The sequence below is a fragment of the Hyaena hyaena genome, unplaced genomic scaffold (genome assembly GCF_003009895.1).
Source record: "Hyaena hyaena isolate Hyena2069 unplaced genomic scaffold, ASM300989v1 scaffold_401, whole genome shotgun sequence".
NCBI classification, from domain to species: Eukaryota; Metazoa; Chordata; class Mammalia; order Carnivora; family Hyaenidae; genus Hyaena; species Hyaena hyaena.
The window spans coordinates 1,129,778-1,148,298 of record NW_024081030.1 but is presented as its reverse complement, the minus strand read 5'-3'; the positions used below and the strand labels follow the sequence as shown (position 1 = coordinate 1,148,298).

At 47.5% G+C, this 18,521-nt stretch overlaps 1 protein-coding gene across 2 annotated transcripts in view; it reads left to right on the top strand.

The window, feature by feature from the left end:
- The window catches only part of SPON1 (spondin 1), a 263,826-nt gene that overhangs the window by 230,304 nt on the left and 15,001 nt on the right, over window positions 1-18,521 (top strand). For both annotated transcript variants that reach the window (XM_039251833.1, XM_039251832.1), the window contains exons 7-8: window positions 3,223-3,287; window positions 17,833-18,034. In XM_039251833.1, coding sequence (XP_039107764.1) covers window positions 3,223-3,287; window positions 17,833-18,034 — 267 coding nt within the window. The remainder of the gene's footprint in view (window positions 1-3,222; window positions 3,288-17,832; window positions 18,035-18,521) is intronic.

Genomic DNA, 18,521 nt, shown 5'->3' with positions numbered 1-18,521 from the left:
CCCGGAGCCCCATCCAAGGCTCACCCAACTATATAAACCTCCCATCATATGCTCCCTGAGACTCAGAGTTGGCTTTAAGTGAGGGCGTATTCTCCCGAGGCTTTGTGAATTTGTAGTTGCAACTGTGTGCTTCACAATCTGTACTCAAGCAGTGCAAATTGATTCTAATACCAGCTTGGCCTGAATGTAAATGAGAGCAAGAATAGTAGCTAATATATGCATATTTGGGCACTGCATTAACACATCATATGAATGATGCCACTTAGTCCCCAAGAGCCCCGTGTAGTAGATAGATACCCTTTCTAAATCCCATTTCACAGATGAGAAGGCTAAGGGAGGTCACGAGACTTGTCAAAGGACACAGAGTGAGCTAATGGTGCAGGCAGGATTTGAACTCAGGTGTGATTCTAAACTGTGTGCTCTCACACCTACCACTCTCCTGCCAGCTGGATCAGTAAATACCAAAAAGATTGATGGCATTCAGTGTGTCCAAACCTGTGGCAAGATGGGCATATATACATTCTTGTGGGGGTGTAAATTGGTACAGATTTTTGGAGCACGATTTGGTAGGTCCTACCAAAATTGTAAATCTGCTCCATCTTTTAATCATCTCCTAGGAATCTAGAACACAGGAAGCCTTGGGTTTGTAGACATAGAAAAAGGTATGCAAGTGTTCATCACAGCATCATGTATGGAAACAAATACCCACCAATGATGCTGGTGGGTATTTAATTACAGAACTTTCATGCTATAGAATTCTAGATACCCATCAAAGGCTTTGCATTTTCAACAATTTGCTGGATATGGCCACGAACAAGCCAGATGCTTTCCAGTCCTATAGAATTTAGGGTCTACCAGAGAATTTTGATGCTCCAGAGATTTTTAGCTTTTTAAATAACTTGTCCGTGGTGCTCCTGCATTCTTATCTGATTGAATAACACAAATGATCACAAACAAGTAAAACTAAGCTATTGATCATGCAGATGGCATTCAACCACTAGAAGAAACAATTTACAGCAAGAAGCTGTTCTAATGCCTGCACACGTGGGTCTACCATCCCTGGAACCTCCATACCTCTAAAAATTACAGATAGAATATCATCACCATGAATAAACACTAACGGAGGGCCCAAACAATTTTTGTCGTTATATACTGCAAAAGCAAAATCAATATGTCATCAGTTGGGACTTGAAAACCAAGATTTAATTATAATGCAAGATGAATCTGCAGGGAGGGCCAGCTAACCTGGTGGCCATCTTAACTCCACCCACATTGATTGTACTTCGTAGTAAAGTATTTCTTCAAGGGCAAGGGGATTGTCATCAGACAGTTTCTCGTTTCTTGGATCTCATATCTTGGATTTCTCTTTGATGCATCTTGACTTGGCTTACCAGAATTTAAAGCTCTCCAACACTTTAACCATCAACAAAAGGATTGCTATGATGCAGTATCTACTGACATGGAAAGTTTCTCATGAAATGGTATTAAGGGAACATTTGAAATCATGGTGCAGAATAAGGTAGTCAGTATGATGCAGTTCTTGTGGGAAGAGCCATATCTAATGTGCACACACATACACACGTGCACATCGTTGCATTTGCAATGATACGCACCAAACTGTAACATTCTGGAGAAGGAGGCAGAAGGCAGGGTAGATGCTGGATGGAATATGCTCAGTATTACATTGTGTGCTTCTCTGATGCTAAATTTGTCTACAGTGAGCATGTACAATTCTGCTCATGCATTATTCTGTATATGTAAAATCAAAGGGAAAAAAAGTATACTAGAGCCAGATGATGAAGTCCATGTAGGAAAACACAGGAATTAAGAAATGGTCATGGAAGTTGTGAGGACCTCCCAAAGGGCTAAGGCAGGGAATGGAGATGCTCTGATCTGCAGTAATATGGAGGGTGCATTGTGGGAAAGCAAGAAGGTATGGAGACTGTGGCCGGGGGGCAGGAGGGGGTGCTCAAGGGACTTAAATGCTGTGGGCACAGCGGATCTTGGAGCCCGGCCGCTGTGAGGGGCAGGAGATGGAGGAATGGAGGCTCGCAGTAGATGTGCCTTTAACTTGCTGGAGGAGGGGTGGGCTTCTGGGCTCAGAGGCAGGGCTCAGTGCGAGACATGGGGTAAATGAGATGACTGCAGGGCTGTGGGATTTCCTGGGCATGGTACCCACCAATTAAGAGGTTTGTCAGTTCATCCTAAATAGGTTCTACGCACTCTTACCAGGCATGACTCTAAGAACTGGAGCGGAGATATAAGCCAGCCAAGCATGTCTCTGCCCTGCTGGAATTCAGGGACCTGTTCAGTTAGCAACAGAGTTCTTCCTTGCTCAGCTGGTGACATTCTAGACATTTCCCAGTACAATGGACCGTGGTATCTGAGCGCTGCTGGGTCCAGCCAGGGGAAGGGGAGACTGAAGACCAGCTGAATCATCTCCCAGGGAAGGTCTCTAGACAAAGCCAAATTTGAGCCTATGGAAGTCTTAAGCCTTGACAAGGTTATGATGCTCCTCTGCCCCAAAGTGTAACTGAAGATAAAAACCCAAATAAACTGCAAAGTAAAGTTAAGCAAGATCCACAAACTTTCTGATTTTTGCCTCTCGATGTTGACTTGATGCTTTCCTTCAAAATGTTAAGTAGCAAATCCTTCCTCAAAAATTGATTTTAAGGGCCCATGCTACACGCTGTCTAAAGCAAATAGAGCTGTGTTGACCTCAGGGGTGTTGGCCTCAGACTTTGTTCTGGCCTCCTTGTCCAAGGAGTCTGATCAGGTGTGTGGGTCTCAACAGCAGGAGAGGCCTGGGGGGTGACAATCATCTGGAGCAGGTGTTGCCTACCCTGCAGCTCTTCATGCAGCCGGTGCCTGGACACAGAGCACATGGCCTGCCTCCAGGCTGGGCATGATATAGAAGCATGGCCATGCAAGGCAGAGGCCAGGTCACAGCTCCGGCTGTGATGGCGAAGGGGTGGCCAGAGATGGACACCAGATCATGGCTCAGTGGACCCTTCAGTGTGCAACACACACTAGACACAATGGACATTGAGCCCCATCCCCCGGGACTGCCAAGGCTCCTGGGCTTCCCTACCTTAGGGAGGGATGGCTCCCCACCTGGGCATCAGGTAAGGGAGTGAGGGTGGACAATGTCACCATGTCAAACCTCTCTTGCTCCCTTGAGCCTGGCTCTCCTCACTAAACAACTGTGGTCCTTTTTTGCAGAGTGATGAGGTCCTCACCGTCATCAAGGCCAAAGCTCAGTGGCCAGCCTGGCAGCCTCTCAACGTGTAAGTAACACACAGACCCTGGCCATTCCTTGCACTTGAAGCCACCCACCTGCTGTCCACTGCATGCCAGTTATGTCATTAAAGTCAGCAGAACCTCTCAGGTGCATGAGCAGATGAGGTACACTGCCCATATGTGGGCTGTCATTCTTACCCATATCTTCTCAGGAATATGGGCTTGGTCTCTGTTTCCCCCAATGGCTCTAATACCACAGAACCAGACATAACAGTCACCCATTATGTGTTCACTCATGTCTTGGCCACAACAGGCTGCAACCACCTTTGCACACAGGTATACTCACTCTAAGCAGGTCTAACTTGTGCAAGGCTAGATTTACCCCAGGTTATCTCTTTTCTGTCTACTCTATCCCTTGAAGATTTCATCCTCCCTTGTATTTTGATGACCAAGGGTATGCTGATGGCTCCCTGAATGACTACTGCCCCAGGTAGACATGTATGTAGGTAGGGAGGTAGGAAGACAGGTAGGTAAGTAGATAGATCATCCATCCATCAGTTTCTTGGACACCTCTCTGTAGACGGCATACATGGACCTTGAACTTATCATATCAAAAAAAAAAAAAAAAAAAAAAGAAGGAACCCATCACTAAGTCCTGTGGATTCTACCTTTTTAATATCTCACAAATCAGTCCTCACTTGGCCATTCTCCCATCATTAGTTCAAACCACCATGTTTTCTCACCTGAACTACTTCAACTCTTCCCTCTTCCATGGTCTCTCCTACCTGATCCCACGTTACACTGTCACTGGAGTGATCTTTTAAAAATCCAAATCCAATAGTGTCCTCCTCTCCTTAGAATCCCTCCATAACCTCCTTGAGTCTCCAGGATCACTTAGAGAGGCCACAGTGAGCCGAACACACCCCAGCTCCTGCTTCCTTTTCCTTAAGGCTCATGTCTTGCCTCTCTCTGCTCTGCACCCCTCTCTGGCCAAGCCAAGTCCTGTCCAGTTCCTTGAACGAGCTTTGGTTTCACTCCTCCTTCAAGGATCCAAGACTTGGAGCAAAGTTCCTGCCAACCACATGAAAATGGTTTATGAAGAATGGCTTGGCCATTCTCTGGAGTAGTGTCTACCCTCCAGTGATGGTCTTGATGACGAGAGCTTGTGAGATTCTGCTCCGTGGGGGAAAAGGCAAATTCAAAATGATGGGTAGAGAAGCACAGGATGGGGTAGCAGGGGTGGAGACAAGAGTGCTCGCACACAACCAGCTGGGAGCAGGGAAGCCCACCTGTTTAACCATTCAGCAAGCTAACTGCCCTTCCCCCACCACGTGCCAGTCCTGTACACCCAGTCCCCACCCTTTGGAACGCACAGCCAGCGGGGGGGATGGACAATAAAGAGAGTTCTACCATCCCGGTGCTGCCCTTTGCACACGGCCAGGTGATACCATATATACATCATGGTAGCCGTGTACACTCCAAAGGGGATAAATGTTATGATGAGGTTATAAGTGGTTCTGGAAGCCTAGACAAGGCACAACCCAGCCAAGGGTTGGGGAGGGGTCATGAAGGGCCTTGTTCAGAAGGTATCATACAGGGCTGAGTCTGGAAGGATGCTCCTTGCCCTGGATTGGCCCAGGTCTGGGCAGAACTGAGGCCCTAAGTAGAGACCTGAGGAAAGGGAGAGAGGCCACCACCTGGACAGCTGACCAAGGGCAGCCAAGCTGGCTGTGTAGAGGCCTTTCCTCGCTTGCTGTGATCTCCTCTGAGGAAGCGGGGGCCAGTGTGGTTGAAAACCTGCCCAGCCCTGGAAGTGCCTTCCCCTCCAGGGAGAAGCAGCCGAGGCAAGGTCTGCTGCCCCGGGGTCTCCCCCTGTAAGTGGGCATTTGCCTGTCTCAGGCCCGTCCCACCAAAAAACCCTGAGTCCCCTTCACATCATTAGCATCAGTCAGAAAAAATGGTCCACCACGAATGTTGTGTGCTCAGGCTCTCCTCAGCTGCCCCCAGCTCCCCAAACTGTATGTGGACGCGTCCTCACCCTGGGCCCTCTATGTCAGGGGCTCGAGGCCAGGCAGGGGCTGGGGGCATCTGGGCCAGAGCTTGTGGGTGCCAGTGTTGACAGCACTAGGGAAACCAGATCCCAGTTTTCCCTTAAGAAGCCTGGGTTTAGGAAGATGTAAATGACAAAGCAGGGTGCTTCTGGAAGGAGAGGGGAAAGGGGGAGGAGAGAAAAGGAAGAGAGCAGAGAGCTGTCCTTTTCTCTCTAGCACCTACTGTGTGCCAGGTACCCTGCTAGGGCTTCTGCTCCTCATCCCACTTCATCCTCATACTAACCCCATGAGGTAGGGGTATGGAGCCTCACCTTGCTGATCAGACGGAGGCTCACAGGCTCCATGGCAGGTCTAACCCCTGACCTCAGCATCCAGCTCCACTGGCGGAGGGACTGGAGCTCCAACCCTGTCCAGCTGCCTCCGCCCGCTATGCCCCTCGCTTAGAACAAGACCCCTCCAACTAAGTAACAGTTCGTTCAGTGTCCATTTTTTAACCATCAAGACATCTGTATCTGCCAGTCAGACTTCGGACCAGTATGAAATTAGCACTGCGACCACAACCGAATTGTCTGACTCCTGCCCCAAAACCAAACAAAATCTTGACTTTCACTTACCTTGTGTCCTTCTGTCAGCGATGGCCGAAACATTTCATTGCCTCGACAAACGTTTATGGCCTGTCTCTAAAGGGAAGTACCGTCAAAGGTAGTTAGGAATGCAGTGGTGAGCAGAGCAGAGTTGCTCATGAACTCACAGTTTAGTGAGGGAGAGACATTAACCAAATGGTGACAAATGTGACACATCTGTGAAGATGTAAGGTGCCATAAGAGAGTGTGAAGGGGACCCCGACCCAACCTGAAGGTCAGAGAAAGTTTCATTAAGGGTTGGCAATTGAGCTAAAGGTTAAGGAACCAATAGGAGCTGATGAGGTAAAGACGTAAAGAAAGGGGAGAGCATTCTACAAAGTCTAGAGAGACCATCATGTGTAAAGACCCTGAGGAAGGTACTAAACAGTTGTGGTATAACTAGGTCCAGAAATCACAGGTGAACTTGGCATGGGGCCAAGCCACACAACATTAGGGATTTTGATTTTTACATTAAGAGTAATGGGAAGTCATTGAAGGGTTTTAAACAGGATGACAACATGATCAAATCTGCATTCAAAGCAAAACACAACAGGGATGTCTGGGTGGCTCAGTTTGTTGAGTGTCCAACTTTTGATTTCTGCTTAAGTCATGATCTCACAGTCTGTGAGTTCCAGCCCTGTGTTGTGCTCTGCACTGACAGCTCAGAGCCTGGCTGGGATTCTCTCTCTCTCTCTCTCTCTGTCTCTCTCTCTCTCTCTCTGTCTCTCTCTCTCTCTCTCTCTGCCCTTCCCCCACTCAGGCTCACTATCTCTCAAAAACAAAGAAACTTAAAAAAGAAATAGTAACAACACTCTGCCTCCAATATGAAAAGGTTAAGAGTAGGGGCACCTGGGTGGCTCAGTTGGTTAAGCGTCCGACTTTGGCTCAGGTCATGATCTCACGGTTCGTGCGTTCGAGCCCCGCGTCGGGCTCTGTGCTGACAGCTAGCTCAGAGCCTGGAGCCTGCCTCAGATTCTGTGTCTCCCTCTCTCTCTGACCCTCCCCTGCTCACGCTGTCTCTCTCTCTCTCTCTCAGAAATAAATAAAACATTAAAAATTAAAAAAAAAAAAAGTAGTGAGGAGAGAACTCACAATGACCTTAGCAAGGATGGTGGTGATAGAGATAGGAAGAGGTGCAGTGATCTCAGAGATGTGTAGGAGTAAACCCCATAGGCTGCAGTGATAGGTTGGATAAGGAGAGTGAGGGAGGCAGAGATTAATGGGTTGGTGGGGCCACTATTAAAGTTTAGAATAGTAAATAAAGTTCAATGGGAAAGACCATGAGCTCAGTTCTGGATGTGATATGTTGGAGATGTCTTCAAGATATACACCTCGAGGTGTTTACATCTCACTAGAAAGCTTCTGAAACGCAGGGAGAATTCTGCACTGACATATAAAGTTGGGAGTCATTGAGAAGCAGTAGACAACCAACACCAAGGTCATGGATGAGGGAAAGCCTGAGAATAAATCAAAGGTTTAAGGCTAAGTCCCAAGGAGCTCCAACATGTAATGCTGGGGAGGACGTGTCTGCAAAGGAAGGAAACAGAAAAGGAGTAGCAGACAAGGGGAAGGAAGCTTGGCATCAGGAGGGAGTGGGCAGCTGTGTCCCGTGCACCTGAGAGACCAAGATTAGGGCTGCAACATGCCCGTTGGATTGACCAACATGAAGAAAATCAATGACCTTATTGAGAATCTTTTCCACTGAGCAATGGCAGGAGGCCTCAAAGAGGGTGAAATGTGAACAGAAAGTGAGGTTATACAGTCAGTGAGCACAGACAAGTCTTCTGAGGAGTTTGCTGTGAAAGAAGAGAGACTAAACAGTAGCTCCAAAGAGATGAAAGAGTCAATGATGTTTTTGTCTTTTTTTTTTTAATGTTTATCTTTGAGAGAGACAGAGCATCAGCAAGGGAGGGGCAGAGAGAGGGGGAGACACAGAATCCAAAGCAGGCTCCAGGCTCTGAGCTGTCAGCACAGAGCCTGATGTGGGGATCAAACTCACAAACCGGGAGATCATGACCTGAACTGGAGTCCAATGCTTAACCAACTGAGCCACCCCAGGTGCCCCTGTCTTCTTCTTTTTTTTAAATGGGAAAGACTCAGGGGTGCCTGGGTGGCTCAGTCGGTTAAGCATCCGACTTCAGGTCATGATCTCACAGTTTGTGGGTTCGAGCCCCACATCAGGCTCTGTGCTGATGGCTCAGAGTCTGTTTCAGATTCTGTGTCTCCCTCTCTCTCTGCCCCTTACCCACTCATTCTCTGTCTCTCAAAGCTGAATAAATGCTAAAAAAAAAAAAAATTTTTTTTAATGGGAAAGACTTTTCTGAAAATTTGAAAAATATGTATATTTAGGGTCACCTTCCCAGCTTTCACCCATCCCTCAGACTTCATGAGACCCCAGTGGAACAGAATTAATCAATGGCAAATACTCAGACCTCCCAAACACCCAAACCCTCTCTGCTCAGTGCTACCAGCTTGTTAAGGGAAAGGAATTTTCCTTTGATTTTCCCATACCCCAGTCTCCCCTTCCCTCTTCCAAATCTCATTAGGAAGTCAAATTAGGAAGCCTCCACGCAGCCAAGTTTTGTTTTGCAGAAACAGTCCTGCCCCTCCTCACTGAGCTTGCCCGATTGAGGTTAATGGGATTCCAGCCTCCCTTGGGCCAGTGGAAAGCCAGGGTGACCTACTTTGTGAGGTCCTGCCCTGTGAAACTGACTTGCTTTTCAATGATCTTCATCTTTTTCCCCAGGACTACTTCTCAAAGGACAGCCGTGAACGAAACAAATTAGCTGCTGACTTGTTTAGCTCAATAAATCAAGCAGTGGCTCTGTCAGCCCAGAGCGCAGGTAGAGACAGGAAAGAGATTCTGAACAAAACCCACATCCTCCACCAGTTCCTCTGGCGCCCGAGTAGAAAATGACCAGGGTTCCTGCAAATCAATTCTAAATCTCCACCGCCCAGTTCCTCCAGTTTAATCTGAATGCCAGGAATTACTGGAACTTCTACAAATAATCTTTATTCTTATGGTGAATCTTATAAGGGCCTGTAGTCTCCGTAATTATTTCCAGCCACTCTGTTTAATATTCACATTCGATTAGACAACGGCCCTTGTTTTTGAGACAGTCACCCTCGCCGCCCCCTCCAGATATCTGCTTCTGGAGTGTCAGTGCCCCGCAAATCACTCAAGCCATGGCTCTCCCTATAAGGACAAAGGGATGTGTGTGTGTGTCTGTCTGTCTCTCTCAGATCCGGGCTGAAACTTTCAGGGCCCTCCCTGCCTCCTGTAGCGCTTGCCAGATGTATCGATACCCTCAGGGCTGTAAAGACTGGACTTGGGCTAGAAGAGCAGGCGGTAAATCTAATTGGCCAGAGGGACCTGGAGCCCTAGATGCCTGCAGGTTATAAGCAGTTTTTCAGAGGCAGAAACCTCAGACCTACTTCCACCCACGCAGGACTTCAGCCTAGCGCATGGCTCTCGCGCCCTCTAGTGGTTAGGTTGAGTTTCTGCAACTTGGAAAACTCTTTATTGGGGATTATTTGAAATCCATGAGAGACAGAACACCGCATATGAGTGACCTGAATCGCCAGTAACTAGAGTCTCACCAGTGACCTGAGTCACACTGGTTTGGATCTGAAATTTAGAAGGAGATAATAAGTCCTTAGAGCATAAAAACCCCTTACCGCCTCTTTTCTTTTATGGTGTCTTTTGAAGTTTTGTTTGGAAAGGCTTCATGAGCAGGAAATCAACATTTACCAAGTCCTAGGATGTGCCGGTCACAAAGACAAGCAGTTTCCTCATGAAAAGCCCTTGGGTGGGTATGATGATGCTCCCATTTTGCTGCAAAGAGCGGGGTAGGGGGAGTCAAAAAGCACCTGGCACAGAGCTAGCAAGTGGTTGAACCCGGATTCAAATCCAGCTGCTTCTTCCAATATCCTTTGTTCTCTCTGTGCACCTCACTGTCTCTCTGAATGTAAAAAGGTGAAACACTTCTCCGTGTCTTCATCTGATCTTCCTTTTTCATTTTTCTGGTGTGAATTGTCTGTTCATAACTTTCCTTTATCTGTCGAGACTGTGGTGTTATTCTTACAGATTTGGATTAGCTCTGTATATACGACAGATAGTTACATTTGTCAGTCACACTGCATGGAGATGTTTTTGCCAACATGCCTTTTCTTTTTCTCGCTAATTCAACCATGTTGTTTCATTACACAGATGTCTTTAGTTGGTGCCTAATTCAATCACTTTTTGTGATTTGCTTTATTGTTTCCAAGCAGAGAAAATTAACATTTCTCTACCAGATCAGTAATCGACATTTTCCCTACAATCTGGTTGCTTTTTATTTAATTCTGGATTATTTAGGTATGTGAGATTAAGTGCAAATTCTACATTTTAAAAAAAATTGCAGTTGGCCCCACCCTTTTGGCACAATCTTTCCTTTTCCCCCTAATTTGAGAAGTCTGTTTTGTATAATATCGTATCTAAAGTTTTCAGGGCCTCCAATCTATGCCACTCATTTATATTTCTTTCTTATCTCAAATAGGCCACCATTTTAGTTATGATTTATAATATACTGTTATATGGTATGGCCAGATCAACTCTATTTGCTAGAAAACTGATAAAAAATTTAAATCCCAGAACAGAAAAATAACACCAAATTCACAAAATATCATATCTGGGAAGATATAAGAAAACACAAATGTGGATTTTTATTATGGTTATTATGCTCCAGTGGTACTGAGCATTTCCCAAAGAAAACTCCCATATATTCTTACCCATTTCACTATTTTAAATAGCATTTTTATTACAGAAGTAATAAATACTTTGAGGTGATTTTTAAATTAAATTTGAAGGTCAAAGGAAGTATAAGAGCTCTGTATTCATTTCCTAGATTAAGTAATTTATTTAAAACAAATATTTGAGGAGAATCCACCACATGCCAAGTTCTAAGCCAGGCTCCAAGGTAGAGCTGTAAGCAAGACAAAAATGGCCTCTGCTCTTCTGGAACCTAATGTGGAAGGTGGAAATTCAACGAGAAGCCCCAAGGAAAGAGCGAGCTTGGCGTGCCCCGGGAAAGCACACCTGGGGTCCTCAACAATTTGAAGAGAGGTCAGGAAATGCTTCCTGCAGGATGTACTATGGGAGCTGGGGGTCAGGGAATGTATTTCCCAGTCAAGGATAAGAGAAAAAATGCTAGATGAAGATGAAGATGCTAGAAAACTGTTGAAATTGCTCCCAGGCCCTTACAGATTCAAATTTGCCATATTACCCCACCTAAGGTCAGGCATTTTGTTCAGGGATTGGTTGCCCCCAATTTCCTACTCCTTAAAACTCACCAGGGTCCGGAGGATGCCTCACTCAGGTTACAGATTTGGCCAAAGTGCATCCGTGGAGAACAATTTGCATCATGTCTTATAAAACACCTGAGGTTCTCCGATGGCTATGTCCATCAGCTGAGCAGAGTATCAGGCTGGCCTGTTGGGTCAGGCTTGATTCGGTTTCCCCAGCACTGGACTCCTGAGTAGAGATGCATTTGCCCCTCAGGTTATCACTATGAATAGTGTCGCCCATAGTTTACAGGATACAAATGACGATTCTGACAAAGCAAGCCACATGCTCAGGGAGATGGGAAGATAATAGGTGGAGTGGTTGGTCTCTATGGCAATGGAAGAGGAAGGCTGCCCCCCAAGGCACTGCTGGACCCCCAAGGGGCCAAGAGCCAGGGAGAGATGGGGCGTAAAGCAGCCCCCTCAGATGTCCATGCTGTGTGCCTTGCACTAACAGGAAGGCAGACCCCGGGCCAAACACTGTCAGTCCCTAGGTGAGCAAGGCTACATATCCCCCGACTACAATTCTCCTAGAAGCCAGGTCTTTTAAAAAGCTGCTAAAAGCAAAAACCACTCACCTACAAGCCAGTAAATGAACACCTGGGAAAAGAAGGTGAAATCCCCCAGTTTGTGCCTAACTGCATAGTGGACTAGGTGTGGGGGTGATGTAAGCAGTTTATAAAGGCTTCCTCATGGGGCGCCTGGGTGGCTCAGTTCATTAAGCATCTGACTTTGGCTCAGGTCATGATCTCATGGTTCGTGGGTTCAAGCCCTGTGTCGGGCTCTGCGCTGACTGCTAGCCCAGAGCCTGGAGCCTGCTCCAGATTCTGTGTCTCACTCTCTCTCTGACCCTCCCCTGCTCATGCTGTCTCTTTTTTTTTTCTCTTAAATAAAAAAATAATAATAAAATAAAATAAATAAAGGCTTCCTCAGAGAGCATCATGGGAGCCTCCTATCAACCCTGCAGGTAGGCAGTGTCAGATGAAGAGCCTGAGACTGGAAGACAGTGAGTGACTTACTGCCAAGACCTAGAGCTGGGGGTGGAGCTCAAGTCCTCACACACTCCCTTGTTCAGCGGGGCTGCTGGGCACCTCGGTCCTGGGATGAAGCTTAGGGTTCCTGCCCTTGAGGAGCCCCCAGTCTAGAGGGGGAAGCAGATGATGGCAGTGCAATGTCGATCATAGGGCACAGCTCTAGAGAGAAAATGGAAAGGCAGACCCCAGGCACTGGCCTCAGGGGCATCCAAAAGTTTCTAGGATGAAATGACTCATGACCTGAACCTTGAAAGATGAGTAGACCAACCTTGAGGCCCATCCAGATCACCTGAAGGGCTTGTTAAACTAGAACTCTAGGTCCTACCCCAGAGTCTCATTAAGGAATCCTGGGGTGGAGCTCAAGAATTTGCATTTCGATCAAGTGACCAGGGACCACCTGGTGCAAACCACTGAGGAAGAGCTTTCCCAGCAGATGCAAGTGCACGTGCGACCTGCAACTAGGCTGGGCTGGACGGGCCCGGGGCAGGCAGCAGGAGGCTGGAGAGGAGGGCAATACCGGCCTTGCTGAGCTGCTGACACCCAAGCCAGGGCTCAGGCCAGGCTCTCCCCCAACTCCTGTGCCGGAACATAGACTGGGGTCGGGCTACGGTGTATAATCCACTCAGGAAGGCCTCCCTCCACCTCCCCCTCTCTTTTCTGATCTCCTTATCACCCTACCCTGCACTGTGCACCCTCAGCACAGTAATAGCTCAAGTGCCCGGCACTGGACTAAGTACCGTATGTAAGTTCTCTCATGAAACACAGTAACCCTTTGGAGTAGACATATGCAGATCCCCATTTTACAGGTTTGGACACTGAGGCACAGAATGTGTTGGTAGTTTGCCCAAGGATCCGCAGCTGAGAGAGGTGATGCCAGGACGCACACCCAGGCTTCCGTCCCTCTCTGCTCATTGTTTGACCCCATCTAGTCTGCCAGAGCCCAGCGGGTCCGGCTCCACGAGCCCTAACCAGGTCAAGAGTCCTTACTTTGGGGGACAGGTGAGGGCAGCCAGAAGCAGCTGGTCTCCACAGAGGGACACGGGGACTCCCCAGCAGCTGAAGTGAACCCGCTGCCAGCGGGGCTGAACAGACAAATTGGTCCCTGGCCAACGATCCCCACAATTAGCAGCCCAGGGGTACAGAGCCAGGCGGAGCTGCTCTCTAACCCTCAGATCCTGCCAGCTGTCTCCCTAGGCCCATTAACCTTTATGTGCTTGCTTTCATCTCTACAAAATGGGACAGTTCTAACCCCACAGGATTGTCATGGGGATGGGGAAATAAAATAACCTGGGTCTGCCACCAAGTGTGTGCTGAGTGAATACAACTCGTCCTTCCCCAGTCCCCCGCCCCCCGCCCCAATGGGCCACCACCATTGTCCTCACCCAGCCCTGGCCATGGGTGAGACCTCTTCTTAGCAACTTGAGGAGACAGAGGTTGAAGAATCGCCTCTTGTGGCTTGGGGGTTGTCAGACAAGCCACCTCCCAGGCTAGAGCCAGGTCCTTGCTCACCAACTGGAGGATGTGGCCAGGGAACCAGCTGTCCCTGTCCTGTCCCTGTCCATGGGGGAGCTCTGGCACCAGGGCAGGGACTTTCTGTCACCAGCCCAGTGAGGACAACAGAGGCAGCAGGCTGGGGAGACAGCCCCCTCTGATGGCACAATGTAGATCGCAGAGTGAAAACCGGGCCGGGAGAAGGAATTTGAATTTGATGGTGAAAAGAGCACTGATTTGAACTACTACTGCCTTGGGTCATGGTCTTGTCTACCATTTTTAACTTTGTGATTTTGGATGAGTTACATTTGAAACGAGCCTCAGTTTCCTCATCCATAAATTGGAGTCATTCTTCCCTCGGGTCTGTTCTGAGGATTCAGTGAGGATGTCAAAAAAAGGAAAGAAAAGAAAAGAAAAGAAAAGGAAAGAAAAGAAAAAAGAAAAGAGGAATGGGGCATCATTAAGCACTTATTTGTAAAGTTCATCTCACACCCAACACAGCTAGGCACACAATGGAAGTGGTAAACAAAGGGTTAATGGGGCTGCCCTCAGCCGCAACTTTTTAGCCAGACCTTTTTCATTTGCCTTTAAGAGAAAAGACGGAGGAGGGAGGGCGAATAATAGAAAATAAAAAAATACATAAAAGCTCAAAAGGAAGAAAAGAAAAGGAAAAAAGAAGAATACCAATGGACAAAGAACGCTTTATAGCATATAACCGGCCCCTGCTCCCGTGTGTTTGTCAGTCTGTTTTCATTTGCCTTTAAATTGCCCTGATTCCTCCCCTTTGGAGGAAGTGGATGGAGTTCTATCCTGTCTCCTCCTTTGGCTGTCTGTTGAATGAATTCTTATGCTGCTGGGTACTTCATGTCTCTCAGTGATGGTCTTTGCTAAGTATTGTGCGAACTTGGGTTTGGCTACAAATTTGGCCAGCCAGGCAGGAGCTCTGTGCCCTTGGTTTGTCAGCCCCCGACTGGTAACAGGATTCTGGTGACTGGTCCAAGCAGTTGCCCAGGCTTTCTGTCCTGGGGCCCGTCCCCAAGACCCCACTCTGACTGGGCACCACCGACCTTAACCTGCAGCAAGAAAATAGCTTTGGGTTTGGTTTGGACAGAGGTCTCTTGGTGAGTACTTCATGCGCACGGCATGGAGCTCACTTAGTTCTTCCTTGCTTTGGTTTGGCTTACTTAGATGTCTTCCTCTCACTCGGCTGCCTCCAGACAGAGGATTTTGGTTCTCTTTGTCTCTGTCTTAAGAGAAGGCTGACTAGCGAATTGTTTGGTTCAGTCAGCGAAGCTCTGAATTTTAGGAAGGAACTAGAAACTAGGAAGCCATTTGGTTCTGTGGGTGAAGCCTCAACTCTCGGCGGAGGAACCAGCGCCCACAGAGGCACTCTGAACTTCATTGGGCTTGCTGCAGCTTTTTGATATCTTTGAATAAAACCAACCATGTTCTAATTGGAAAGTGGGAAGTCCCTGTTTCCCCACACTCAGCCCTTTGGGCTCTGTTCCCCAAAATAGGGCAATTTTTTTTTTTTCTGTAACACTGGCCACAGTATTCATTCAACTCTTGAGAAAAATGACCAGTTAATGAGTCTGTAAATTATACCACCTTCCAATTCAATTTGTATTGTAAAAGGGGCAGATGTGGAAACTGGGGCTTTAAGATTTTATCTGCATCTTGTTTGTGTATTTGTGTAAGTGTGAGCTATTTTCTCTGCGTCTGCATGGTGTTGCTAAAATTAATTTATAAGAGCGTTCTAGTCAGTTAAAAAGCAAGTGGTTATTAGAATCGGACATTCTAAAACTCAAAGACAAAAACTAACCCAAATGTTTTTCACATGATCTTGGATAATATTGAGTAGTAAAGCTAATTTAAGGTTGCTGGTTTAATTACAATGGGCACGTGTTTAGAATTAAAGGCATTATAATACAAATCTTTTATTCTGCTTGTGTGTATTGAAAGTCAGATAAGTTCATGTGATCTCCAGTGTGAAATTTGTCAAAATAGGGGAAGGAAGTTTTAAGAAAAACGCCTTAGAACTTTTTGTAATGTCTGATGAAGTTTGAAGCAGCAAACCTGGAGAAGACAAGCAGGTAGACTTCACCATGATGCCAAAAACAACAGCTAATTGCTGGTATTTATAGATCCCTTGGCAAGCTGGGTTGAAGCTTTCCCCTGCCGTTCAGCAAATTCCTCAGAAGCTGTCACAACACTTTGAAGTAAAAGCATTCCTAGGTTTGGTTGGCCACTACTAGTGCAACAATGGACCAGCGTTTGCAGCAAAAGTCAAACAGAGCCCAATGCCTTGGGCATCCAGTGGAAAGGACACACTTCCTGGAGACCCCAACCAACTAGAAAAACAGAAAAAACAAACTTTGGGAAAGATCTGTCAAGAAACTAACTTAATTTGGGGAAGAAACATTGCTTGCTGCTCTGCTTTAGGTACGTGTGGCCCTTAGACACGGGACTGAGTGAAGCCCCTGTGAAATGGTTTATGGAAGACTCTTTCCACACCCTTCCCATAACTTAGGAGCTCCTGATGGGGCTCACCCCCATCAGGGGCGAATTGGGTACTCTCAGGTAGCAGTAGGTAAGCTCAATTCCAGCAGGTCGACGTGCCCCACAGACTGTATCCTGGAGACTTGGTGTCACTAAAGACCTGAAGAGTGAGCACCTCAAGGGCCAGCTCCAACCTCAGTGTGCAGGACCTTGTGAGGCACTGGTGACCGCCCATTCTTCAGGGACGCTGAGGGGAGTTAAACTGTGGATTCCTCACCCTCCATGTATGAGAATCCACAGGTTCCCTGCAGCCTGTCCACAAGGAGAACCTCAAAAACCGCACTACCTGGAGCAGCGAGCCTCTGGCAGACCTGAACTATTCAGGAGAGCTGGTCCAGAGACATCAATACATGCAACAAGCTTGGCTACAACAGCTCTCCCCAAAGGTCCTAGATAAAATACAGCACAAACACTAATAGCCAAACTACAAAATCTTCATAATGCAGGGGCACCTGGGTGACTCGGTCGGTTAAATGTCGAACTTCAGCTCAGGTCATGATCTCCTGGTTCATGGGTTCTCCGTGTCAGGCTCTGTGCTGACATTTCAGAGTCTGAAGCCTGCTTCAAATTCTGTTTCTATCTCTCTGCCCCTCCCCCACTTGTGCTACTGCACGCTTTCTCTCTCTCTTTCTCAAAAATATTTTTTTAAAAAACTTAGTAGTAATGCAGAATGTGGGATTTCAACCTGGCACTGAAGAGTGTCTCTAAGTGAGTGCAGAAATTTTCCATTCCCCTAAACTCTAGTCTTTGCCCCATCTCAGCAGGAGGTAACTAGGATGGTCATCCTCCCAAATCCCTCAAGAATGAGGAATGATCACAAGAGGGTAAGGATTTAAACCGGTCACCAAAGGGATAATGGGACTGATTGCAGCTGCAGACTAGTAAGTGCAGCTGTAACTTTTTACCCAGAACTCTTTCACTTGCCTTCAGATTTCCTTGACTCTCCTACCTGGGGGCAGATTTGAGGCTTGCCCTCCCATCTCTGCATTTGGCTTCCTCTCAAATAAACTTCCCTTGCTGCATCCTTGGTGCCTCCGTGATCATCTTTGCTGGGCATCGGGCAGACAGACTTGGGTTCAGTTACAATAACACGAAGTCTTTGTTCATTTATTCAGAAAAACTTACTGAGCATCTCCTCTGTGCCAGGCAGTGTCGTAGGCACTGGAAATCAGGCCATGAACTAGACAGACAAAAGCCCTGCTTTCCTAGGGCTCCCACTCCAGTGAGAGCTGACAGTCAATAAACAGCTGAACAATAAGAAACCTACCCAAAACAGTAAGTGCGTTGAACACATTAAAACTGGATAGGGTGATAGTATATGATTTTCTCCACGTGTGGCCAGTGGATGGGCTCAGGACTGCAAAGGCTATAAAACAGTAGTGGCCAAAGGCAGAGACCAGCGGAAGACCACGAATCCACCTTCTGTCCTCTCCTCCTCCATTTCCGGTCTGGCCAGATGTCCCTCAGAGTGTGTCCCCCCAGGACCCCTAATATAATGTATTTGGTTTCCAGGAGAGCAGCACCCTCGGCTGAATTTTCAGTGGACAGGACCCGCCACTTGATGTCCTTCCTGACCATGATGGGCCCCAGCCCTGACTGGAACGTGGGCCTGTCTGCAGAGGATCTGTGTACCAAGGAGTGTGGCTGGGTCCAGAAGGTGGTACAAGACCTGATCCCCTGGGATGCCGGCACCGACAGCGGGGTGACCTACGAGGTGGGTGTGCGCCTGCAGTGGTGGGGGACCAAGCTTCCTGGGTGCTTCACCTTCACCCAGCCCTGTGCTGGATATCAATGCAGCAGATGAATCCAGTCTGGTAGGGGAGGCCGGCATAGTCTCACCCTCACGTACCATATACGGTATGACCCACACATCTGGCTAGGAGGCCACGGAGAGGGAGTCTGCTAAAAAGCAGTTCGTAGGTAAGCAAGGGAACAGCAGGAAATGGGCATGGAAGCAAAAAGCAAGAGACGGGGTGAGGATGGGGAAGAACAGAAACCGATGTACATTAAGTCTGGAAATCCTGGAGGTTTCCAGACAGCCAGGTTAAGGACTTTGGATTCTCTCCTGACTGTTCATATTTTTCAGCTATCGTCAGCACACTGACTGCATTGAAATCTGCAGCTATTAGAATACCAGTGGAGGGCAATACATCGGAAAACCCCGGTTTGTGGGCCAATTTGGGCCTGCCACCTGATTTGTA